General features: G+C 36.9%; 2 protein-coding genes across 4 annotated transcripts in view; one reads left to right on the top strand and one right to left on the bottom strand.

The window, feature by feature from the left end:
- EXOC6B (exocyst complex component 6B) overlaps nt 1–26,756 on the bottom strand; it is a 588,554-nt gene that overhangs the window by 514,327 nt on the left and 47,471 nt on the right. The gene's annotated exons all lie outside the window — the stretch shown is intronic.
- LOC131411850 (somatomedin-B and thrombospondin type-1 domain-containing protein-like) lies at nt 20,504–21,386 on the top strand. Its single transcript, XM_058550960.1, has one exon. The coding sequence runs from the start codon at nt 20,510–20,512 to the stop codon at nt 21,302–21,304; it is 795 nt and encodes a 264-aa protein (XP_058406943.1). The 5' UTR covers nt 20,504–20,509; the 3' UTR covers nt 21,305–21,386.

The following is a 26,756-nucleotide window of genomic DNA, read 5'->3' as shown; positions in this document are numbered from 1 at the left end:
ATTTAGAACTGGCTGCCTATTCATCCATTCTCTTCATGGCTCAATTTCAGCAGCATATAGAACCTTACTCTGATGGAGCTAATTATACAAATACATGGACCCTTAGTACCATCCAAACATTTGGTGTGTCTTTTATCAACTCATTTCTTCTACTACCTACATCATCTATTCCAAACTGTTGCCATTCTCTTTAAGATCCTAACCTGGATCCTGCAACTTTCTTTCACAACAAATGACGTTGCCACATATTTCATAAAGAAAATTCAGGTTCATTAGGCATGAATCTTCTTAATTTCCTGCATTCCAGTATACAAGTCTATCTATATCTCTGTCTACCTTTACACTTGTGCCTACCTATCTCAATGAAACAGATATCCCACCTCAGTGTAAGACTAACCCTATGTTCTAAAAATCTCACTTCTCCTCTACTCCAGGAATTTCACTCCATCAATACTTTTTTAAATTTCTGTACTTTCAAATGTTTCATTTCTATTGACTTCTTTCTCTTAACAAAACACGTCCCCCTCTTAACAAAACAAGATGACCCTTTTTTTTCTTTTTTAAAAAGGTGCTATTAGGGGCTGGCCTGGTGGCATAGTGGTTAAGTTCACACGCTCCACTTCAGCGGCCCAGGGTTCGCTGGTTCAGATCCCAGGCACAGACCTACACACCGCTCATCAAGCCATGTTGTGGTAGCATCCCACATACAAAACAGAGGAAGAGTGGCACAGATGTTAGCTCAGGGACAATTTTCCTCACCAAAAAAATAAAAAAAATTACAGGGGCCCGCCCGGTGGTGTAGTTAAGTTCACGTGCTCCGCTTCAGCAGCCCAGGGTTCGCAGGTTCGAATCCCGGGCACGGACCGATGCACTGCTCATCAAGCCATGCTGTGGTGGCATCCCACATAAAAATAGAGGAAGATGGGCACAGATGTTAGTTCAGGGCCAGTCTTCCTCAACAACAACAACAACGAAAGAAAGAAAGGAAAGAAAGGAAGGAAAGAAAGGGAAGAAAGGAAGAAAGAAAAAGAGGGGGAGGGGGAGGGGAAGGGGAGGGGGAGGGGGGAGAGAGAGAAAGAAAGAGAGGAAGGAAGGAAGGAAGGAAGGAGGGAGGGAGGGAGGGAGGGAGGGAGGGAGGGAGGGAAGGAAGGAAGGAAGGAAGGAAGGAAGGAAGGAAGGAAGGAAGGGAGGAAAGAAAAAGGTACTATTAAATTAAAATCTCTCTGCTGATAATTTTCCTTCTAGCATCCTTTCTCTTTCCCTCTTCTTTCACAGTTAAGGTACTTAAAAGAACAGTCTATACTCACTGCCACCATTTCCTCAAATTGGACTTCCCCTTCAACCCAGTGTAACCTGTTTCTTACCCACATCACCCCAATGAACCTATTCTTGCTAAGGTCAATAAAGGCCTACTAACTGTCAAATCAAATACTCATTCTTCAGTCCATCATTTACTTGACTCCTCTTTTGAATGCGCCACCACAAAGATGGTGACTTCTCCTTCTTAAATATGTACTCCTGTGGCTTCTATTACATTTCTCTTCTCAGTCTCCAATAATTCTTCTTCCTTCTGGCCCTCAATACCTGCTTGGCCTTCATCTCCTCTCACTCTTCTTACATAATCCCTCAGAGATATCATCAATACTTCAGCTTTCACCATTAATTAAACATATTTGGTTCCCAAGTCAATAACACCAGGGCATATCTCTATCAAATCCTAAAACCTGAATATCCAACCACCATTCATCCTTAAAAACATCTCAAACTGTGCATGTCCAAAGTTGAAATCATTCACTTTCTACCAAACCTACACTTCCCTCCTATATTCACCATCTCAGTTGAAGGTACCACCAGCCACCCAGTTACCCAAACTACAAATACGTATCTAAGTTAACCTTGACTCCTCACTTCACCTCACACCTCCCTCCAACTAATCAATCACCAAGACCTCACAATTCTAATTCCATAATATTTCTTCTATACTTTTCTTCCTCCCTATCCTCCTCTACTGCTGCCTTGGCTCATGTCCTCATTATCTCTCTTCTGAACAACTGTTTTCACCTCCCTTTTCTTATTTCCCTAACAATCTATCTTCGATACTTCTTTCACAGTAATCTTCTTATAAATGAAATATGATCATGAAACACACACACACACACACACACACCACTTTGGATTAAGTCCTGCCTCACATTTAAGTCCAAAGTTCCGGCCATAGTATATAAGACCACTCCACGTATAAATTTATCTCTGAATACTCCCCACATTCATTCTACAACTCTACTTGAAGTTCCTTGAGTGTACAATGGAGTCCCTCTGCCCAGAATCTCCTTACTCTCACTCTATCTGGTAAATTCCTATTCAACCTCAAGATTCAGCTCAAAACTCACTCCTGTAAAACCTCCCTCCTTATTACCACTACTACAACCTAGTATAAAGCTCCCCTCCTTACCAACTAAGGAGAACCTAAGAAACTGTTGATAAAACCAGAGAGAATTTAAGCTTGCACTCTTGGGGACATTTACACCAAACAGGACTGTGAGTCCATTCTTTGAAGATTTACATTGAAAGGTTACTTCTCCTACTTACTGATATGTTGATACTAGGCATCCTTCCCAAAAGAGGCCAATTTCATCAACAATAAAAATCTGTTACAGCATATAATAGTCTAGTTTTTTAAGGAATATATTTAAAAACCTATTTTGAAATATGAAGAAACAAAATCTGTTGAAACTCCTACCACCTATCCTTGATAAGAAGTGACAGAGGATAAGTGGTACTCCTTAACAGCCACAGTATCCTCATTTACCACCTGGCCCTCATTTTGACACTATGCAGATCTGAACTGGCCTTGAACCTATGAAACCATGTATAGTTTGAGGTAAATTTCACCAGAATTACTATCATCTTGTTTTGCCTTAAAGTTCTTGAACAAATGCCTAGTATTATCCTAGAAATGAGGGGCACTACCACTAATGACATTCACTGATGGAAAGCTGAGTTGATACTCTTTTGCTTTGAAATGTTTATTTGTTCATATTTTTGAAAGGGTACTACATTGAGCACTCTACACGATAATGATTTATTCACACGTCTATCTTCCCTACTGGACCATGAGTTCCTTGATGGTTTACACCTGGAACAATGCCTGTATTCCCACAGAGAAGGCATAAAGTAGCAAAGGGTCTAAGGTAGTGTCCAAAAAATGTTTCCACATTTAAACCTTCTACAAAGACAAGCACTAGGGTTAATAATAAACATTCTTACTTAAAAAGTAAATTCAAGTTCTAGCAGTGCAAATAATTTGTACTTCAGCTAAAATGATAAATAGAAAAAGAAGGAATCAGAGGAAGAAAAGAAGGAATTTAGAAGGTTCAAAGGAATCTACTGTAGGAGAAGAGAAGGGTCTGGGAATAATTTGTTAATTCTCTAGCTCTCCTCTAACCTTCTCTGGAAGCTAGGAGAAGAAATATGATTAAACTGCAACAAGACCTGGCTCTGAAGGGAAATGGTGTTTCTGGTCCTTGTTGCCAACAGAAAGGGGAGGGTGACAGCAGTCCCTAAGGGCTTTTTGAAAAAATTGCTTCCAGGTGGAAATTTTGTATGGTACTGTGCAGCCTGGAGCCATTTTTTGCTTTCTTTCTTAACTACAGATGATTAAACCATGGACAATCAGGCTGCAACAATGGAAACAGTTAGATAGCTCCCAAACATCACGGTTATATGCTCCAAATTACCAAGCTAACTCTCAGAGAGAAAAAATTTGTTGGCAAAGTCTTTTTTTTTAAAGGGGAGGGCAGGCCGAGTCTGTTAAAGATTTGTATTTGGTAGAAAATAAAAGTAGTCAAGCACTCTGTATCATAATGATAAACATCAGTCTCATACCAAGACTAGAGACTAATGTACAGTCACAGAGAGCTGGACAAAGGGTGATGCTACATGTCCTGTTATTTAGCAATTATTCATCACTTTATTTTGACCTGGATTCAGTGTTCTATTAAATGGTTATCATAGGGGTATGCAGAGAAATCCTGCCACACACCATGTGGGACAGCTAAGACAATTTATAACTGATCACGGTTCTGCAAAAAGTCTGAGGTGTATGTCTGAGTTTGTGATGACTGCTCAAGAACATGAAGGGGAAAATTTACTTACAATACCAATTCATAAGAAAAGCACAGAAAATTGGAGGCCAATCATTCAACCACCCAGCAATTTAATCTAGGAAATCTTACTATACCATTATCACCCAGAACATTAAAGGATAAATCCAGCTCAAAATTATAACAGTGAAAGTTAGCACTCTAAAAATATGTACTAAGCCCTCTGTTGAACATTTTATATACACTAACTCACTTATTGCTCAAAAATAATCCTACTGGAGTAGGTATCATTACCATCATTTCACACATGAAGCAACCTTTCTGACATTGCCAGTACATAGAAACATTTACCTTCCCCAGGTTGCTACAGTTGTATCAAGGATAAGATGAAGGAAAAGGATAGAGAGAAGAAGAGGAAGATGGGACAGACGAAGATGAGGACAAGAGGGAGGCAGAGGAGAAAAACACCAAAATAATACAAATGGCAATGTTTAAATAATGGAATCGTGATATTTTTCTTTCTACTTTTCTATAACTTTATATTTTCTTTAAATAAGCATGTATTGCTTTTATAATCAAAGAAAAGAAATGCATTTTAAGAAGTCTCGAATAGTACCTGGTTCACAGTAGAAGCTCAATAAAATGTTAAATAAAAATCAAAAAAGAATAAACACTTCAGGGTAACTTGGGGTCTAATTTTTAATAATTATACAAAAATCAAATAAATATTAAAAAACAGAACAAGAATTTCTTCTCACAATCTATCCCCTACAAACCCAAGAAGCAATTACCACTGGTCAGAATTTTTAAAATTCAGTATCTCTTCTATTCTACTCATCTCTTATTATTGATCATAGTCTCAAAATGTATCTGTGTGTGTGTGTGTGTGTGTGTGTGTGTGTGTGTGTGTGTGTAAGATTAGCCCTGAGCTAACACCCATTGCCAATCCTCCTCTTTTGCTGAGGCAGACTGGCCCTGGGCTAATATCCGTGCCGTCTTCCTCCACTTTACATGGGACGCCGCCACAGCATGGCCTGGCAAGCGGCATGTCAGTCTGCTCCCGGGGTTCCAAAGCCAAGAACCCCAGGCCGCTGCAGCAGAGTGCATGAACTTCACCGCTGCGCCACCGGGCCAGCCCCTCAATATGTACTTAAAATGTACATATATTTCATACCCTGAAATTCTTAATTTGAGAATTGATATAGCAGTTTCTTAGAGCCCTTCCATTGCACCACCAGTTAATGAAGTCTACCAATTAATGTTCTTTCATGATCCTTCAAATGGGAGGGGAAGAAGGGAGCCTCAACGGTTATTATGACAGAACTTCTGTTCTATTACTAAGTAACTTGATTTGTGAACTGGAAAAGCAGGCCATTTTCCGTTGTTTTCTACCCCGTTAACATGATATGCAAAGAATTCCCTACCAATACCATAAAGCTATTTACAAAAAAAACCTTCATGTTTTAGACAAAAATAAATCAGGACACACCCCTCCTCTCATACCATGAGTGCCATGTTTCCAATAGGAATCAAAATTGTGTCTTTTTTTCGTAGAAGCATTTGTTTAAGGACAGGATAGACTAGCCCACTTTAAAGATCTCTCTTTAATATAAAAATGTACAGCAAAAAGGAACCTCAGAGATTATCCAGCCCAAACTCACAGACACAAGTTCGATTATTTCTAGATATCTCTATCACATACTTCTCCAGCTTCTGCCAAAGCATCTCCAGTAAAAGGAAGTTCATTATAAGGCAATCAATCCTATTTCAACAGCTGTTGCAAAGTTCTTATACAAAAATAAAATCTGCCTTCCTATAATTTTCACCATTTATCTTATTTTTGCCCTCAAAGGACACTGAGAACAAGTCCTTGATCCCTCCCTTCCCTTCTCCAGACTTAACAATCTCAAGTTATTCAACTATTCCACATATAAACAGCCTTTCGCTTCAGATTTTTACCCTCTGGACATGTTCCAGTAGTCAACATTCTTCTTCAAGTGTAACAAAACAGGCAGTATAGCACAGTGGTCAAGAGCACAGGCTTCAAAGTCAGACTTTCTGCATTCAAGTCTTAGTTCTACTACTTACTAATTTTGTGACATTGGGCAAGTTATTAAATTCTCTATACTTCAGTTTTCACATCTGTAAAATGCAGATAATAATGGGAACCACTTCACACAGTTGTTGTATAAAGACTAAATGGCATAATACAAGTAAAACATTCAAAACAGTGCCTAGCACACAGAAAGTATGCCATAAATATTAGCCATTTTAAAATCAAGCATGGTCAAATTAGGAAAATAAGACACATCCTTAACCTTGTCATTCAGCTTCTATTAAAACAGCCTAACAATAGGCTTTAGCGGTTTCAGCAGTCATGTTGTGCTGTATATTAAGCTTAAAATCATATAAACTCTTTTTGTTTTTATACATTGCTATATTCATTCAGTGGATATTCTGAATCTCCAACTTACTACCTATTACAATTATAGTCCATTTTTCCAGTCTTCTGAGATCTTTTGAGACAATGATTTTTGTCATTCAACCTATTTCCATGTTTTCCTTTGTTAACTAGATGAATATTTTCACAAAAGAAAACTCACTATGGGGAAGAGCAGAAACACAAGCAACCCTAGGATCTAAGAAAGGAGAACCCTGGAAAACACCAACACATAAAACTATGAGGTTTTTCTGCTTCCATTTTAAGGGGGAAGGAGGGACCATTAATCACATAAAGTCAAATAGAGAGCTTGAGAAAGTTAATGTTCGGTCTTAAAAACAAGTCCAGGATATAGAAGAAGTCACCAACCCCACTTCCTTGGGCCAACACTTAGCCCCCCAACTGCGTCTAACTTGGAGAGAACTTGCCATGAGCCAAAGCTTTTAATGTCCCTCCCTTTTGAAGGCACAATGGAAACAATTCCCCAGAACAAAGGAGTTGCGTCAGTGAGCTCTCTGCTCTTTCAAGTTGGAAGGACAGTTGATTCACACCATGTGTCGGAGAGAAACACCAGTTAGAACCAAGTGAGATAAATTTTAGGCCTCCTGAGCTGTTTAATATTAAACTGTAATAAATCATCTTTACAGCAAATTATAAACAAAATATTTTGTTTACCCTCCTTCTCACATGCTCCTTCCCTTGAAAAGAAATTCTAAGACAATTCATAATTCCGAGGTCACATACGCTCCATCAAGAAATCATTTTCAAATATTAGCATCCAGAACCAATGATCTGGATTATAATCCCAAAACACTGCCCTGGCATATCACAGCCAGCCTTGCTATATACAGCCCCTTGTGTTCCAACACAGAAGATAGGGTTAGTTTAGTGATAGTCATGGTCTTTGATTATAACCTCACTTCTGTCATTAATTGTCTCTACATGGAGTCATTTTAGTGTCCACTCTAGTCAATAATTTTACTTTATACCTAGACCAAGAAATCAAATATATATTCAACTACATAAATGATACTAAAATAATTTTATTTTTAAAACTCTGAAAGATAAAAATAAAATCTGAAACAACCTTGATCTATAAGGATTTACTTTGAAAAATGGCCCTAAAACAATCAAAATGAAATTTAACACAATGAGTGATATCAAAACTCAAACCATAAAATAAAGGTTGGGGAAAGACTAGCTTAATATGTTGAGACTTTTTTCTGAAAAGAGAGGTCACTAAAACTACATGATTGGTTCAATATAGGGAATTAAGGAATTACAATGGGTAACTGTAGGTAAAGTAAATTGCCTTCCTTTCAGAAATGACCCTATGATTAAAATTTAGATATCTGCCTGAGGCCTAGTACATATTTTCATTATTCATCTATTATCAATTATCTATTATTAATTATCTATTATCAATCTATCTGGTTTGGAGAATATCACTTCTTTAGGGAATCCGATACCCCACACAGGCCAACTCTGAAGTCAATAAAATGATGATCTAATATGGCCCCAAACATTACTGAAGAAACAAAGATTGCTTACCAGTAAAATACTTCCCCTAAGAGTTATGTTTAGGTCACTCTCCCAAAGCTATGAAATATCACTATCATACTCTAGTTCTCCAATCTGTGGAGTAACTTGATTATTCACTTAATGAGGGAAAATGGGGGCAATTTTTTAAATGTTAAAGATACACTAAACCAGAAGAAACATACTTTTAAAAGGCAGGAGAAATTTGACTATTAAATAATAAAATAAGTAAGCACAGCAAGTTAAATAGAAACTGTTTTCTCAAACATTTAGGGAAACTGGCTATACCAGGTGGTTTGGACATTTTTCCATCATAGGCTTATTTAATAAGTATTTATTGAGAATTTACTAAAAAAAAAGACAAGAATGTTTCCCTTTGAGGGAGCCCATACTATAACTAGCAAGCAAGGACACAAGGAAATACAATTAAAGGTGATTTTAAAACTGTACAGAAATTAATATGGGGCCAGCCCATGGCGTAGTGCTTAAGTTCACGCTCTCCGCTTCGGCAACCCAGGGTTCGCAGTTCCGGATCCCGGGTGCAGACCTATGCACCCGCTCATCAAGCCATGCATGGCGGCATCCCATATACAAAAAATAGAGGAAGATGGGCACAGATGTTAGCTCAGGGCTAACATTCCTCAGCAAAAAGAGGAAGATTAGCAATGGATGTTAGCTCAGAGCCTGATCTTCTTCACCAAAAAATATATATATATATAATGTTTAAATATGTATACTTAAATCTGTACATTTTAAACCTGCACACTTTGCATTATAGCAATCCAAAGTAAGTAATGTTCAGTGTAGAATCGGATTAGTCAGAAAAGCCTTCTTGGAATTGCTGAAAATCAGTAATAAAGGAAAAACAACAGAGGAGGAAAAAAGGACACATTACACACAAAGAAACAAAAAATGACTGCAGACTCATCATCCAAATTATGTAAGCAAGAAGACAATGGAAAGTTATCTTTAAAGGGCTGAAGGAAAAATTGTAGACCTAGAATTCTATATCCAGCAAACATATTCTTCAAAACCTAAGGACAAAGATTTTTTCAGACAAACAAAATCTCAGAGAATTTGTTGCCAGCTGACCTGCACTACAAGAAACATTAAAGGAAGTTCTTTGGGTAAAAAGAAAACAAAATCAGGTCAAAATATGGATCTACACAAAAGAATAAAGAGCATAAGAAATGGTAAATACAAAAATTTTTATCATTTTTTAAATTTATTTAAAAGATAACTGAACGTTTAAACCAAAAATAATAGCAATGAATTGTGGAATTCATAACATATGTAAAAGTAAAATATAGTTTAACAATAACTCATAAGTCAATAGGGGAAATGAAATACACTGTTGTAAGAATCTTATGTTATACATGAATAGACATGATATCACTTGAAGGTAGATTGTTGTCTTAATCAGTTCGGGTTGCTATAACAAATTACCATAGACTGGGTGGCTTAAACAACAAACATTTATTTCTCACAGTTTAGGAGACCGAGAAATCCAAGATCAAGGCACTGGCCAATCCAGTGTTTAGTGAGGGCCCACTACCTGGTTTATCAGACAGCCATCTTCTCATTGTAACCTCACACTGCAGGGAGCAGAGGGAGAGAGCAAGCTCTCAGCTCTCTTCATATGAGGGCATGAATCCCATTCCTGAGGGCTCCACCCTCATGACCCTAATAACCTCCCAAAGGCCCCACCTCCTAATACCATCACATTGGGGGTTAGGATATCAACGTATAAATTTTGAGGGGACACAAAACATTCAGGCCACAGCAACTGTGATAAATTAAAGATGCACACTGTAAACCCTACAGCAATCGCTAAAAAATAAAACAAAACAAAAAGGTACACCTAATAAACCAATAGTGGAGTACAAGAGAATACTAAAATATATTCGATTTACCTAATTCAGCTAATGAGAGTAAGAAATGAGAACAAAAGGGACAAAGAACAGACAGGACAAATAAAAATAAATAGCAAGATAACAGATTTAAACATAGTCAAATAGATAACCATATTAATGTAAATAGTTTCCTCTTCTCCTGCTTTGTTAATTAATTGAGAATACTTCCATTTCCCCCTTCCCATCGTTTGAGCTAATGTAGTCATTCCTTTGTGTAGTGCCTTGGTATAGTTTTGTTGCTCGTGATTATTCCACTTGAGGATCTTTAAGCTTCTTGGATTTCCATTCTAATTTTCCAGAGAAACTTTTTAAAACGTTTCTGGTTTTAATTTTCTGGAGGTAAGTCTATATCTGTAAAAAAATATGATAATATTGCTGCTTTCTTTTTATCAGTTTTAGATACTGCTCACTATAATTTATTAGATTAGACTTACCTCATCATACCATATTATTCCTCTTTCTCTCCTCTCAATATACTTATACCACTTTTAGTTCTTCTAAAGATTATTTTTGTAACAATATACTATGCTTAAGAATTACTTATGCTTTTAGTTCTTAATAATATACTTATGCTTTTATTTTTCGTATCATTAACTATAGATTATCCTGACCCCCAACCATGTAAAGTGAGGCATTAGCTTCCCCTTACTTTCTCTTTATTTCTTTTCCTTACCTTCTCCCAACTGCTGAAATGAATTTTACATTGACTGTGTTGACATATATTCTGTTTCAGAATCATAATTGTCTTGTATGGTTAAACTGTACTTTGTCTTTGAAAACCAATAAACAATATTTGCATTATTTAGACCATATAAATATTCTTCACGTTTAAGCCAGGTTGTACACTAAGATTACCATTCCTTTCTTGTTGGACTCCCCCATTTTTCTGGAAACCTCTCTGTTGAAGTCCCCCTTTCTCCACTCCAGTCTAAACTAACATCTGTCCAGGCCTTCTGCATACCTTGTGTGATGTTCTTTCTTGGTTGACTTACAGAGCGCTGCTAAGGCAATAAGAATTAAGGGAACAAAATGCTGGAGATCAGGGGAAAAATGAGAGGGGCTGAGCCAACATTCTTCAGTCACTTTTCCCCTCAACGCATTTGCCAAATCCGCACACAAGTAAGGAGACTAAATTTCCAATAAAGAGATTGAGCAGAAGGCTATGACTAAGAGGTAGAGAAATCAGTTTTTGACAGTTTCGCGGAGCTGAAATGATATAAATTAGAGACTTAAGAGGTAAAGATCCTATAGAGGAAAAATGGGAAGAAAACTCTTCTGTTTTTCCCTCCACACATGTGATGATTTCTTAAGCTACACTGGGCAAGATGCTATGAAGACAAGCAAAAAGCCTCTGAGAAGCAGAACCAAGTTCTAGGAAGTTTTGAGGTGTGGAGGAAATAAAGATTAGAATTCAGTATCCACCTGAGGGAAGAGGCCCTAATCATCATTCCAGACTCTTTGGAATACATGGAGGACTACACCACAAGGCAGTACCGAACCAGAGGCAGCCACAGCCTTGCCAACACCAAACCCTAGATTTAGCCAGCTCTGTCCCTGACTGGATTGAGGAGGTCATTGCCACTCTATCTGCCTTACTGAAAAGGGAGGGCTGGGGGGCAGGGAACCTTCTCTTTCCCTAAGAGGTGGATAAGGTTATCCAGAACCTCCACAATTTTTTTTATCCCCATTCAGTCCAAAATTACCAGGCATGCCAAGGGAGAGGATCACATGACTGAAAATCAAGATCCACAGATGATCCAGATATTGACATTATCAGAAAAGGACTTTAAAATGGGTATAATTAATATGACAAGAAAAAAAAGGAAAAAGATGAACAAAATAGATGAAAAGATGGGGAATTTCACCACAGCCTTGAAATCTATGCTATTTAAAAATTGAGGAGAAAATTCAAAGTGAAAAATGTAATTTTTAAAATTAAGAACTCTATATATGGTTTATCAGCAAGAGAGGATTAGTGACGATAAATCAATAGAAAATATCCAGATTGAAGCATAATGAGGAAAATAAAAGGATGTAAAATACAGAAGACTATAAGAAATACGAATCACACAGGACATAGTCAAAAGGCCTAACACAGCAGTCAAACTTTTTGGCCTAAGGATATTTTCATACTCTTAAAAAATACTGAGGTCCCCAAGAACTTTTGTATATGTGGTTATAGTTATTGACATTTACCACATTAGAAATTAAAACTGAAAAATATTTAAACATGAAAATACACAAGCATATATTACATTAGCCAATAAAACAAAGATGTCTTCACATATCACGTAGCCTCTGGAATACTCCACTGTATTCTCCTGCAAGAATGTGAGTAAAAAAAAGCAAATAACATCTTAGTTATATTATGAAAATAGTTTGAATTTGTGACTCCCCTGAAAGGGGTCTAGTCTTTCTGCAATGGGGCAGAAGCAATACTTAAAGACATGATAGTTAACTATTTCCAAAACTAATGAAAGACATCAATCCTCAGTTTCAAGCCTTAAAAAACCCCAGACAGGATGAATACAAAAAAACCTACCTAAGCACATCATAGTAAAACTGCAGAAAACTGAAAACAAAGGAGAAAATGTTAAAGGAACAACAATAGGATTAAGAGCTAACTTTTTAACAGAAAAGATACGTCAAATAAGAACTGACTGATACCTTAAAGTACTGAAAAAAATAAACTGCCAGCGTGGAATCCTAAAACTACTAAAAAAAAGTCCTTTAAAAATTAAGACAATAGGGGCCAGCCTGGTGGCATAGCAGTTAAGTGCATGCACTCTGCTGCGGCGGCCCGGGGTTCGCAGGTTCAGATCCTGGGTGCACACCGAGGCACTGCTTGTCAAGCCATGTTGTGGTGGCATCCCATATAAAGTAGAGGAAGATGGGCACAGGTGTTAGCCCAGCGCCAGTCTTCCTCAGCAAAAAGATGAGGATTGGCATTGGATGTTAGCAGGGCTAATCTTCCTCACACAAAAAAAAATTAAGACAAGCAATGTAAAATGGTGCATCCACTATGGAAAACAGTTTGGCAATTCCTCAAATTAAAAATAAAATTACCATATGATCCAGCAATTCCACTTCTCGATATATACCCAAAAAAATTGAAAGCAAGGACTCAAATACTTATTTATTGAAAGTGGGGACTCATATTTATACATCCATGTTCATAGCAGCATTATTCACAACATCCAAAAGGAGGAAGCAACCTAAGTGTCCATCAACAGATGAATAGATAAACAAAATATGGTTCACATGCAATGGAATATTATTCAGCCTTAAAAAGGAAGAAAATTCTGGCACATGCTACAACATGGATGTATCCTGAAGACATTAAGCTAAGTGAAATAAGCTAGCCACAAAAGGACAAATACTGTATGATTCCACTTACATGAAGTACACAGAATAGTCAGATTCACGGAGACAGAAAGTGATGGCTGCCAGAGACTGAGGAAGGGGATAATGGGGATTTATTGTTTAAGGGGTACAGAGTTTCAGTGTAGGAACGTTATGAAAGTAATGGGGATGGGTGATGGTGATCGTTGCACAACAATGTGAATAGACTTAACGCCACTAAACTGTACACTTGAAAATGGTTAAAATGATAAATTTTGTTATGTATGTTTTACCACAATTTCAAAAGAATTAAGGCAAAATAAAGACATTTTTCATACAAACAAGCAAAAAAAATGAGAGAATGTATGAGTTGTAGGCTTGCACTAAAATAAATACTAAAAAGAGTTCTTCAGGCAAAAAGACAGTGATCTCAGATTGAAGCATAGAAATGGAGGAGGAAATAAAAATCAACCAAAAAGGATAAACATAAATGAATACTGAGTCTACAAAATAATACGGATAATGTCTTGTGGGCACTAAATGACATGTAAAACTAAAATTCATGACAGCAATAGCTTAAGATGTGGAAAAGGGTGTCAAGGAAGTGATAAAAGTATCAATTTATATTACATGCTAATGAGTAAGGGATGCAAGTTGTAATCTTTAGAGTAATTCCTAAAGATTAGAAAAAGAAGAACCAACAGACATCTAAAAAAATAATAATAATGTCAATTATCAGGTAAAGAAAATCCAGCAGGCATCAGACCTTTCCACAATAGCACTGAACACCAGAAGACAAGATACTCAAGGAATACAAACCAAGAATTTTAAGTTCAACCAAGCTATCCTTTAAGTATAAAGTCTACAGAGAAGCCATTCTGAATACACAATAACTCAAAAATTACTGTTCATATAAGTCCTTCTTAAGGCAACTACTAGAGAAGGAACTCCAACCAAACTAGAGGACAGGAGAAACTTTAACAAAAAGGAGGGGCAGTAACAAGTGAACATATTTAACTGCAACTCTAAGGCAAAAACAAGATCAGATTAACACTGACAAAATATGGTATGTAAAAACAGTATGGAAAAATTATACAACTAATAAAAGTAAGAGAGAAAAGGCAGAAAGTTGAATAAGCTGGTGGACTGCCTCATACCTGATAACCAGCAGTCAAAGCTAAGCAAATCAAGTACAGGTCTACAAGCCCTAATCCAAAACCCTTGGAGTAGAAATGTTTCATATTTCAGAATCCTGCAAATTTTAAAAAACAAAAATAGTGTATATGTCATATATTACATAACATCCCCAGTGAGGTCTTAAGAAGCATTCCCTGATCAGTCACATTAGTATTTCTGCAGCAAAATGTAGGAATATCCACACAGTGGTAAATATAAAGACTATCACTATCTCATGTCAACTCAGGTCAGGTTTTGTTGCCAAATGAATTCAGGCAGGTTTTGACAACAAATGGTTTTCACAGGCTTTGAGATTTTCGAATAGCAAATGAGAGATAACAGGCTAGCAGAATTCTAAGCACAGAATTCTAAGTATATTAAGACTATGAAGTAAAACATTAAAGTAATATTATTGACTGATATTTAGTGGTAAGGAAAAGAGAGGGGAAGAGTATACAATAAGTTTTACTGTTGCTGTTAGATGAGGAGGGGGAAGAGGGTACTGAGAATATAATACAAAGGAACCACAAAAATAAAAATGCTATTTTCAAAAAAATTCAAAGAAAAAAAGAGACCATGACATATGGCTTCATAGTAGTATCTTCCTCCCCTCCTTAAAAAATTCTTTTACTTGATACTAAGTTATTTTTAAATGATGACTAACTACAGAGCTCTAAATTCCCAAGTTGTTGTACTTGCAGAATGAACTGCTGATGAGCATAAAAGTCACTAGGGGGCAGCAAAGCACAAAGCACAAAGAGCATCCTCTGAAAAGTGGTGAAAACTCCAAAGTTTTTACATAGTGTATCAACTATTCAAAATATTTCAGTCATTTACAAACACCAATTAACGTGTAAAAATCTGCTTTTAAAAGATTCATTATATTACTTCAAAATTTTTTATTTTGAAATAATTTCACATTGTACAAATAATAGAGAGAACTCCTGTATGGCCTTTATGCAGAATTCACCAACTTGCAACATTTTTGCCACATTTGTTTTATCACTCTTTCTATATATACATACATGCCTGTTTATTTTTCTAAACCATTTGAGAATATTTGGCATACATTATATGCCTTTAAAACTGCAGTGTTTATTTCCTCTCTTACCTAACTACAGTACACTTATCAAATTCAAGAAATTTATATCAATACAATTATAATTTAATCCACAGTCCATATTCCAGTTTTGTCCACTGGCCCAACGCTCTACAGCATTCTCATTTCCTCCTGGAGAGCATCCAGTCTAGGATCATGTATTACATTCAGTTGTCATGTCTCTTCAGTTTCCTTTCATCTAAACTAGCAGTTCTCAAACTTTTTAGACAAAGAAGCCCTTTACACTATTAAAAATTATTGAAGACTCTAAAGAACTTTTGTTTATATGGATTATATATATATTATATATATACATTTACTATATTAGAAATTAAAACTGAGAAATTAGAAAATATTAATTTATCTAAAACTAACAATAAGCCCTTTACATGTTAAAGAATATATTTTATGAAAAATAATTATATGTTCCAAAACAAAAAAAAAATAAGAGTTTGTTTAACATTTGTGCAAATCTCTTTAATGTCTGGCTTAAGAGAAAACATCTGAATTCTGTAACCAATTCTGCATTCAAATCTATTGCAATGTGTGGTTTTGCTCACAGTATATGAAGAAAACCCAGCCTCACACATATGTAGTTGGAAAAAATATGAAGTTTTAAAGCCTTTTCAGATAATTTTATATATCCATAAATTTTTGATACAGCCTCAAAACTCCACAAGTTTTAGGTTAAAATCCATTGGTCTATCTTATATTTCAAATGAATCTTTTACCCATCTATGATTCTGCAACATCAGGCATTGGTCACTTGAAAAATACTGGTTCACTGAGTTGTGCAGGTCTTCCAAATGCTGACATATAATGTTATACAATATCAAAACATTACATTCAGGGCCGGCCCCGTGGCTTAGTGGTTAAGTGAGCGCGCTCCACTGCCGGCGGCCCGGGTTCGGATCCCGGGCGCGCACCGACACACCGCTTCTCCAGCCATGCTGAGGCCGCATCCTACATACAGCAACTAGAAAGATGTGCAACTATGACATACAACTATCTACTGGGGCTTTGGGGGAAAAATAAATTAACAAAATTATAAAAAAAAAAAAAAAACAAAACATTACATTCATTAATATCACTACCCAGTCTCATAAAGAAAGTTTATAAGTATTGGCAATCTTTAGGAAAGCAACAGGCCACATCTGCAAAAACATAAACAGGCAGCAACAGTAAATCTCACACAAGCAGTGCAAATAATAAATTGGTCATTCTGCAGAACACAATAATAAAGATGGACTTAAAATTTAATCATAATAAACAATATTACAATATCACCATACATCAGAACGGCTAAAATAAAAAATAGTGACATCAAATGCCGGCAAGGATGCAGCAAAACTGGATCTCTTATACATTACTGCCGAGAATGTAAAACAGTATAGTCACTCAAGAAAATAGTTTGGCAGTTTCTTTAAAAATTTACACTCATCATACAATCCAGCAACTGCACTCCTGGGCACTTGAAATTCCAGAGAATCGACCATTTATGTTGACCAAAAAATACAAAAACTTGTACATAAATGTTCATAGCAGCTTTATTCATAACAGCGAATGAAAGGTTCTTTCTCCATTTGACACCAAATACTTGGTGTCTTGACCTACACCGATTCTCTGATTCTCTTACACCAAGGGAGTGTCCTACAATTCAGTTCAATTCTGACACTAAATACTAGAGTTAATGTCAGACCCTACAAGTAAAGGGCTCAGTCCCACAAGACTGCCCCCACTTCAGACACCAATTACAAATGGGTTATCCAGGCTACCCATACTTCTGCCTGGGCAACTACAAATTCAGAGGTTCCCAGGCCCACCCTTCCCCAAGTCAGGTTCAATAATTTACTAGAACAACTCACAGAACTCAGGAAAACACTTTACTTACTGTTACTGGTTTATTATAAAGAATACAACTCAAGAACAGGCAAATGAGAGAGATCCACAGAGCAAGGTATGGGAGAAAGACGGTGTGTGAAGCTCCATGCCCTTTTCAGGCACACCACCCTCCTAGCACTTGAATGGGCTCACCAACTCAGAAGCTCTCCAAACTCTGTCCTTTAGGGATTTTTATGGCAGTTTCATTACATAAGCATGATTAATTAAATCACTAATTATTTGTGACTGAACTCAATCTCGAGCCCCTCTCCATTCCCCAGAGCTTGGTGCATGGGGCTGAAAGTTCCAACCCTCTAATCAAAGCTTGGCCTTCATGGTGACCAGTACCCATCCTAAAGCTATCTGGGGGCCCACCAAGAGTCACCTTTTTAGCATAAATTCAGGTATGGTTAAAAGGGGCTTGTTAAAAATAACAAAAGATACTCTTATCACTCCTATCACTCAAGAAATTCCAAGAGTTTTAGGAGCTCTGAGCCAGGAACAGGGAACAAAGACTAAATATGTATTTCTTATTATACCACAGCCAAAAAACTGCAAGCAGCCTACATGTCCTTCAATAGGTAAGTAGTTAAACTGTGGTACATCCATATCATGGAATACTATTCAGCAATAAAAAAGGAAAAACATTTATTAATACACAAACAACTTGGATGACTCTCCAGAGAATTTTGCTGAGTGAGAAGAAAATCCAATTCCAAAAGGTTACATACTGTATGATCCATTTATATAATAATTTTAAAATGGCAAAATTTTAAAAATAGAGATTAACGGTTACCAGGAGTGGGGGGTGGGGCAGCAGGGAGGTGAATGTGATTAGAAAAGGGCAATACAAGGGATCCTTATTGTGATGAAACTGTTCGGTATATTGACTGTGGTGATGAACACACCAACTTACATGAGATAAAACTGTATAGAACTAAATACACACATGCAAATGACTATGAGTAAAACATAGAAAGCTAAACGTCAGTGGATTCTATCATGTCAACATCTTGGTTGTAATATTGTATGATTGTTTTATAAAATGTTACCACTGGAGGAAACTGGGTAAAGGGTACACAGGATCTCTCTATTATTTCTTACAACCGTATGTGAACCTACAATGATCTCTATAGAAATTTCAATTAAAAATCAATACCAGATATCTATAGAAAACTCAGAATACTGTTTTTACAATTTTGAGGTAAGGAAGGCCCTTTTAAGTAAGACATAAAACTCAGAAGCATGAAAGAAAAAGACTGGTAGATTTTACTATAACAAAATGTTAAAGTTCTGTATAAGAACTTGCAACGTGAAGTAAGTCAAAAAACAAAATGCAGAAATGTATTTCTAAAACACACAATAAAAGATTAATATACATGATATATAAAGATTCTTACAAATCAGTAAGTAAAAGCAAACAACCCAACAGAAAACACTGGACAAAGTTTATGAGTTCCCAATTGTTAGCAGAGGAAATGAAACTGGTCAATATACATAAGAAAAGATGCTCAACTCCTCTGATCACTATGAAATTGTGAATGAAAACAAAAAAGCAGATACTATATAATAGTGCTCACAGGCACCAATGAATGGTAGCTTCCTATCCCCCTTGCCTTCAGGCTTTGCCAGGAAGCTTGGTATTTTGAATGCTACATAAGTGCAAGCCCCAGCAGTGCCTGGAACATAGCAAGGACTCGATAAATTTTTATTGGATGAATGAATGAACGTGGTTCCTCAAAAGTCAGGAGCAAAAATGACAGGGTAGGAAACTCCAAATGTCCATCTCTCCACAAAAACAATGAGGAAACTAGCAAAAATGGTCAGAATCAACTCTCAGAACTCCTGATATTAAACAAACGCTTGCAGTGACCAAGGGAATGATTAATCAAGAAAAAACAGCTGAAGCTTAGAGTTTAAGGAAATCTCTGCCATATGATTAGCCAACCACTAAATTAATAGAGTAGAGGCTTCAGTGGTCACACACGATAAAGAATACAGACTTTACAAAATTAGTTCAGGAAATTCACTAAACAAACAACAACTACAACCAGCAGCAACAACAAGCCCTGGAGAGGGAGGGTAATATAATTTTTAGAGTTATCACATGATGATATTAAAAATGTCTGGTTTTCAACAAAAAATTACGAGGCATACAAAGAAACAATAAAGTATGGACCATACACAGGAAAAAAAGAAACTAACAGAAAGTGTCCCTAAGAAACTGAGACAGTGGATTTACTAAGCAAAGACTTTAATCAACCATTTTAAATATGCTCAAAGAGCTAAAGGACACCATGGACAAAGAGCTAAAGGAAACCATGAGAAGGATGTCTCACCAAATAGAGAATATCAATAGAGACAACAACTAAGAAAAGGAACCAAATAGAAATCCTTAAATTGAAAAGTATAATAATTGAAATAAAAAATTCACTAGAGGAGTTTAACAGCAGATGTAAATACACAGAAAATAATCAACTACCTTGATGATAGGTCAATTAAGATTATGCAGTCTGAGGAGCAAAAAAATGAAGAAAAATGAAACAGCCTAAGAGACCTGTGGAACACCATCAAGCATACCAACATATGCATTATGAAAGTCCAAGAAGGAGAGGAGAGGCAGAAAGGACCAGAAAGAATATTTGAAGAAATAGTGGGCAAAAATTTCCATAATTTGATGAAAGACATGAATATACAAATCCAAGAAGTTCAACAAACTCAAAGTAAGATAAACTCAAAGAGACTGACACCAAAGAACATTATAATCAAAGCGTCAAAAGACAATCTTGAAAGCAGCAAGAAGCAACTTGTCATGTAATAAGGATTCTCAGTAAGATCAACAGGCAATTTCTCATCAGAAGCCATGAAGACCAGAAGGTAGTGAGATGACATTCAAAGTGCTGAAAGAGGGGCTGCGCGTCTCCGGCCGCTCAGGCTACTCCGGGCCGCCCTCTCGGAGGAGCACCGCACCTGCCCCGAAGGTCTGTGGCTTCACGGGCGCCCCGGAGCGCTGGCCATGAGGGCTCTGTGGATGGCGCTGTGTGCGCTGGCGCGGCTGTGGCCCAGGGCCCTGGCCGGCTGCGCCGAGGCGGGGCACTGCTGCCCGGGCCGGGACCCCGCCTGCTTCGCCCACGGCTGGAGGCTGGACAGCGTCTACAGGACGTGCTTCTGCGACCAAGCCTGCCGCCTCACCGGGGATTGCTGCTTCGACTACTCCAGGGCGTGCCCAGCTCACCCGTGCATCGTGGGGGAGTGGAGCTCCTGGAGTGGCTGCGCCGACCAGTACAAGCCCACGGCCCGCGTGCGGAGGCGCTCGGTGCAGCAGGAGCCCCTGAACGGAGGGGCGCCCTGCCCGCCCCTGGAGGAGACAGCCGGCTGCCTGGAGTACTGGACGCCCCAGGGCCAGAACTGCGGCCACTCCTTCGTCCCTGCCTTTATAACTACCTCTGCGTTCAACAAGGAGAGAACCAGACAAGCCGCTTCTCCACAGTGGTCTACAGACACAGAGGATGCCGGCTACTGTATGGAGTTCAAGATAGAATCATTGACTCCTCACTGTGCTATGGAAAACCGACCTCTGACTCGATGGATGCAGTATCTCCGAGAGGGGTACACCGTGTGTGTAGATTGTCAGCCTCCAGCTATGAACTCTGTGAGCCTTCTTTGTTCTGGAGATGGCCTGGACTCTGACGGAAATCAAACTCTTCATTGGCAAGCAATTGGCAATCCTCGATGTCAAGGAACTTGGAAAAAAGTTCGGCGAGTAGACCAGTGTTCTTGTCCGGCTGTTCATAGTTTTATTTTTATATAGGTTGCAATATAAATATTTTAAAATGTGTTTGTAGACATGATAAATATTAGCAAGTCAGGTTCAGTGCTTCATAAACCTTCGAAAACTGTTTGGCCAAAGTCCCTGAACACACGTCATTGACATACTCTCAAGTAGAGAAAGAAAATTTAGGGGCCAGTTGTCAAGAAACACAGTACTTTTTTATTTTTACTAAGTTGAGGACCCACCCTAAAGACTCCCGTGGTTTTATGTCCTTAACCCTCCACCTGGAGTCTTCCCATTCAACAGGTGGCCCATGCCACACAAAATACATGTCTGTTTGCACTAAAATTACTACATATTAGTGGTCCATTTATTGGTAAGTTGTCATTTAAGAGTATCCACACTTTGAGTCTTGCATTCCTTCTTTCTATCCCATAATCTCTTAAAAACTTCTTGCTTTAAAAAATGTACACTCTCACACATACATTTTCCATATGTTATTCCATAAATTCTGAAATAATAATTTCAAGCAAATTGTCACAAATAATTTTCCACAGGACGAGCTGTTTAAGATTTAGTAAGAATTTTGTAATGAAAAACCAACAGCTATGCTAAAAATACTTTTTTGAAGAAGAAGAAATTTCTTCAAGTGAAATGATTCATCAAATGTTCATTCTAGGTCAATACAAGTTCCTTTAAATATTATAATTTTCATGAAGTGAAATTTTGGCATGAAGGAATGAAACAATTGCTTTAATTATGAAAATTCTACCATCATTGGCATCTTAAGATTATTTCCAAGGCTTAAAGCCCGAAGCTGACTAAAATAATCTCCCAGAGTCCAACTTCAAGTTTAGGTGAAGTAAACTTTACTACTTTTTTTCTACATCATACATTTTTTTATGTTTGGAGTAATAGGCAGAGGTATTGATTATAGAAGGCATGGATTTTATTACAAATGTTACAATCTTACACACACAGAGAAGTATTAGTCTCCTTCTTGTACGATTGGAAAATTAGAGAACCAGAGACAAAGTGGCTTATTTAGGGATCTGGATGACAGGTCGTTCTACGAGTCAGCCTGAGCCCAGTCTCAGCTCCTCATCCAGGGCTCAGCTCTGATAAAAGCCTGACTGTGCCAAAGACTGTCCCGTAAAAGCTAAGCCCTCTTCATTTGTGAAACAAATTTTAAATTCAGGATATTTTCTTTGGAGGATTGAATCTCGATATTTAAACTGTATGAAATTCCTTTGGTTTCATTTGTATAAAATATTATTCACTAGCAAATGATTTACTAAAATGCATATTTCTTGGTACTTATCATGTAATACAGAATGACAATAGCAAGCTATTAATAGGGATGGAAAAATCTTCAATATTGAATGCTGAGTGTAGTAATATTTCAGACTATATTCATTTAACTGTCAGAGTTGTTTTTATGGTAAATTAAATTCTTCAGAAATTAATAAGAAAAAATTTGAGTCACATCAAGGTTAGGAACTTCAACTATAAGTTCAGTATTAACATTTTAAAACCATTTCTAACATTTGTAAAGCAAAACTTTCGAAGATATACCTGGGTAATTTTCAATGTTACCTAAAATTTTTATACAAGTAAATAAATTTCTGTTCACATTTTAAAAAGCTCTTTACTTGTTTTACTAGAAAATACCCAAGTTTTCTGCACTGGTCAGAGAATACCAAATTTTACCAAAAATAAAACAAAAAAACCCTTCAGAGTTGATAGGCATGGGTCTGATGACTAACAGCAATAAAGCTATGATATAGTTATGGTTCAAAAAGAAAAAAAAAAGTGCTGAAAGAAAAAACCGATAACCAAGAATTTATTATCTGGCAAAACTATGCTTCACGATGAAGGAGAAATTAAGACACTCCCGGACAAATAAAAACTGAAAGAATTTGTCGCTAGTAAACCTGCCCTTTACCTTTACCTTGCTAGTAAACAAGTGTTTCTTGTAAGAAACACTAAAGAGTGTCCTTCAGGCTGAAATGAAAAGACAGTAATTCAAATCCACACAAGGAAATAAAGAACACCAGTAAAGTTTAACCACATAAGTAAATATAAAAGTCCATATTGTCATAAATTAAGATGTTAATTGTAATCCCCAGGACAACCACTAAGAAAGTAAGTTTAAAATATATAGTAAAAGAAAAGAGAAGGGAATCAAAATGTTACACTAGAAAACACCTATCTAACACAAAAAAAGAAAATAATGGAGAAATTGGAAGAACAAAAAAGATATAAGGAACATAAAACAAACAGCAAAATGGCAAAAGTAAATTCTTATCAATAGTTACAATGAGTGAAACTAGACTAAACTCTCTAATTAAAACGCAGAGATTTATAGAATGGTTTAGACAAAAATGATCCAACTATCAAACAATAAGCTTTCTATAAGAGATTCACTTTAGAGTCAAAGACACAAATAGGTTGAAAACAAAAGGATGGAAAAGATAATCTATGCAAACAGTAACTAAAAGATTAGCTGGATAAACCAAAAGAAAGTTAAAATTGGACAAAATAAACTTGAAGACAAAAATAGTTACAAAAGAAAAAGAAAGACATTATATAATGATAAAATGGCAAATCCATCAAGACGACATGATAACTATGCAAGATAAACAGCATAATAGCAGTATCATTGTCATCTCTATTTTAGAGGTTCAGAAAACTAGTACTCAAACCCTAGTCTGCAGACTGCTCTTTCTAGAATAATGTACTGTCTACAACAGAAATAGAATGAACTCTTTAGTGCCTTAAGAGGTAGGAACATGCTTTATACTAGTAACAAAAAACTGTCATTTTATATACTGATGGAGAGTCCCTGGTTGATCATGAGCCTGCTTATGCCAAAAAGTCATCTTTCCAATTCAGGAAAAGGATATACTAATCTCATTAACCAACACCTTCAAACCAAGAACTGTACATCATGACTAAGATTTGCCATCAGTGATCTCCCATTCCTTCTGAAAACATCACATCTTTCGGTTAAAGACTATTATACTCAACATTTTTCCCAAATTGACATGTTTCAGAAGAAAATTAAACTCACTGATGAATTCCAAAGTTTACTTTAAGTTTGAGAGTTTTCTAAAAAGTGGTAAAGTTCAAAAATATAATACAGAAAACAGATTAGTGAAAAAATTCATGTGCACCTATTCCACATATTAACACAATATAAATATACGCAGTGCATATGTACATAAATAGTATAATATAAACACTGCAGTATTTATAATAATTAGCATTTATGTCATGTTTACTATTTATAAAGGACTTCTAAATACTTCTTATGTATTATCTTGCTTAACCTCAAAACCACCCCATGATAGAGGCTAATACTATTATCTTCATTTTACATACAAATAAACTGAGTCACAGATTAGATAAATTACTTGCCAAGTCACAGAGCCAAGATTAAGGTGTAAATTTACTGACAAAGAATCCCATACTCATCTATTTCTGTCTATAAAAAAATGTATATATACATTTGTGTATATATACATGTATATGCATATTTGTGTACATTTGTGTATTTTTCAACCATGTAGAAAACATTTGTCAAAAATGTAAAACACAGGGGCCGGCCCAGTGGCACAGTGGTTAAGTTCACATGCTCTGCTTCAGCAGCCCGGGGTTCACAGGTTCTGATCATCAAGCCATGCTGTGGCAGCGTGCCACATACAAAATAGAGGAAGATGGGCACAGATGTTACCTCAGGGCTAATCTTCCTCAGCAAAAAAGAGGAAGATTGGCAACGGATGTTAGCTCAAGGCTGATCTTCCTCATCAAAAAAAAGAAAAATAAAACACATTACCAAGAGGTAACCACAAGAGTCCTATGTTGCAGTTTTACCTAACACCAGCTTCACCTTATGTCTTCAGGTGCTTGTCATAGTAAGCTAATAAATTAAACTGTTTTTCTTAAGTTAATTCACATTGAGTTTCTGTCACTTGCAACCAGTCCCAACTAACATAAACATGTATTATTTTCATAATCAGAAAAAAGGAAAAAATTATTTCTATCCTGTTTATTTCTTTTTTAAAAAATGGCCTATATGTAACATGTTGTATTATTAAAATATAAATTCCAAGAGAAAAATAATAATTAATACCTTAATAAACAACAAAAACATGCCTGCAATAAACTGTATTTTCCAAATTCCCAAACGCCCCTATACCAATAAAATCAAAACAAGTGAAAATTTTAAATTATTTCTTTCACTAGAGCAAAACAGGATTAGAAGAACAAGTTCTTCCAATACTGATTTACAGGGGTTTTCTGCAGCACTTTTTGTTGTTATTGTTCTATTTTTTCCTTCTACGTAACTTCAGAAGCACATGCAAGATGAAACTGCTTTAGGAACCCTGAAGGATTCAGTCCCCTAAAATATTATATCTTAACCCTGAGGAGTTGCTGTATACTGTCAGCTGCATTCATGTAACTGGCAAGCTGTCCAAGGTTTCCTTTAGCAGATACACAGCAGATTAAGTAACAGGAGATGGAGTAAAACCTAACTCTAAAGTGACTGTTTTTCACTTTAAAATACTACCTTAGGGCCTTAGGGTTAAGTGTGCGCGCTCCGCTACTGGCGGCCGGGCATGCACCGACGCACCACTTCTCCGGCCATGCTGAGGCCGCATCCCACATACAGCAACCAGAAGGATGTGCAACTATGACGTACAACTATCTACTGGGGGTTTGGGGGGGAAAAAAAAAAAAAGGAGGAGGATTGGCAATAGGCAATAGCTCAGAGCCGGTCTTTCTCAGCAAAAAGAGGAGGATTAGCACGGATGTTAGCTCAGGGCTGATCTTCCTCTCACACACACACAAAAATACTACCTTACGCTATCTGACACCAAATTTCATTGAGTTGATGGCAGTATTTGATATGTTTGCTTTATCTAAAAAAAGGGAAATAAAGGAAGGAAAAAACAGGCCCTCGGATATCACAACTCCCTTTACAATGATGTTTCCTCACCTGTGTAATAGCTCAAATTACAGAAAACCTGAGGTTGCTATTCAGCATTAAACAGGACAAGAAAGGGGCTGGCCCCGTGGCTTAGTGGTTAGGTGCGCGTGCTCCGCTGCTGGCGGCCCGGGTTCGGATCCCGGGCGCGCACCAACGCACCGCTTGTCAGGCCATGCTGAGGCCGCATCCCACGTACAGCAACTAGAAGGATGTGCAACTATGACATACAACTATCTACTGGGGCTTTGGGGGAAAAATAAATAAATACAATTATAAACAGGACAAGAAAGTAAGTCATTGCAAACTGTTAAATTAAAAAAAAAAAAAACTCCATTTAAATCACTGTCGGTCAGGTTTTCAGGGGTTTTTTGCTTTGTTTTACAGAGATCAAATTCCTAATTCAATTACTTCTCCCAGCGCTTCTATAACTATTGACAGATTAATCTTTTCATCACGTAGCTTTCGCCTTACTCTTCTTCTGTGCCTTGAAAAAAATCC

This window comes from Diceros bicornis, chromosome 12 (assembly GCF_020826845.1).
Source record: "Diceros bicornis minor isolate mBicDic1 chromosome 12, mDicBic1.mat.cur, whole genome shotgun sequence".
Taxonomy (NCBI): Eukaryota; Metazoa; Chordata; class Mammalia; order Perissodactyla; family Rhinocerotidae; genus Diceros; species Diceros bicornis.
The sequence above is the reverse complement of the archived record's forward strand: the minus strand, read 5'-3'. Positions and strand labels throughout refer to the sequence as shown.

Excerpts from the sequence above, each read along its gene's own strand:
- LOC131411850 (XM_058550960.1), top strand. The coding sequence starts at position 20,510 with ATGAGGGCTCTGTGGATGGCGCTGTGTGCGCTGGCGCGGCTGTGGCCC.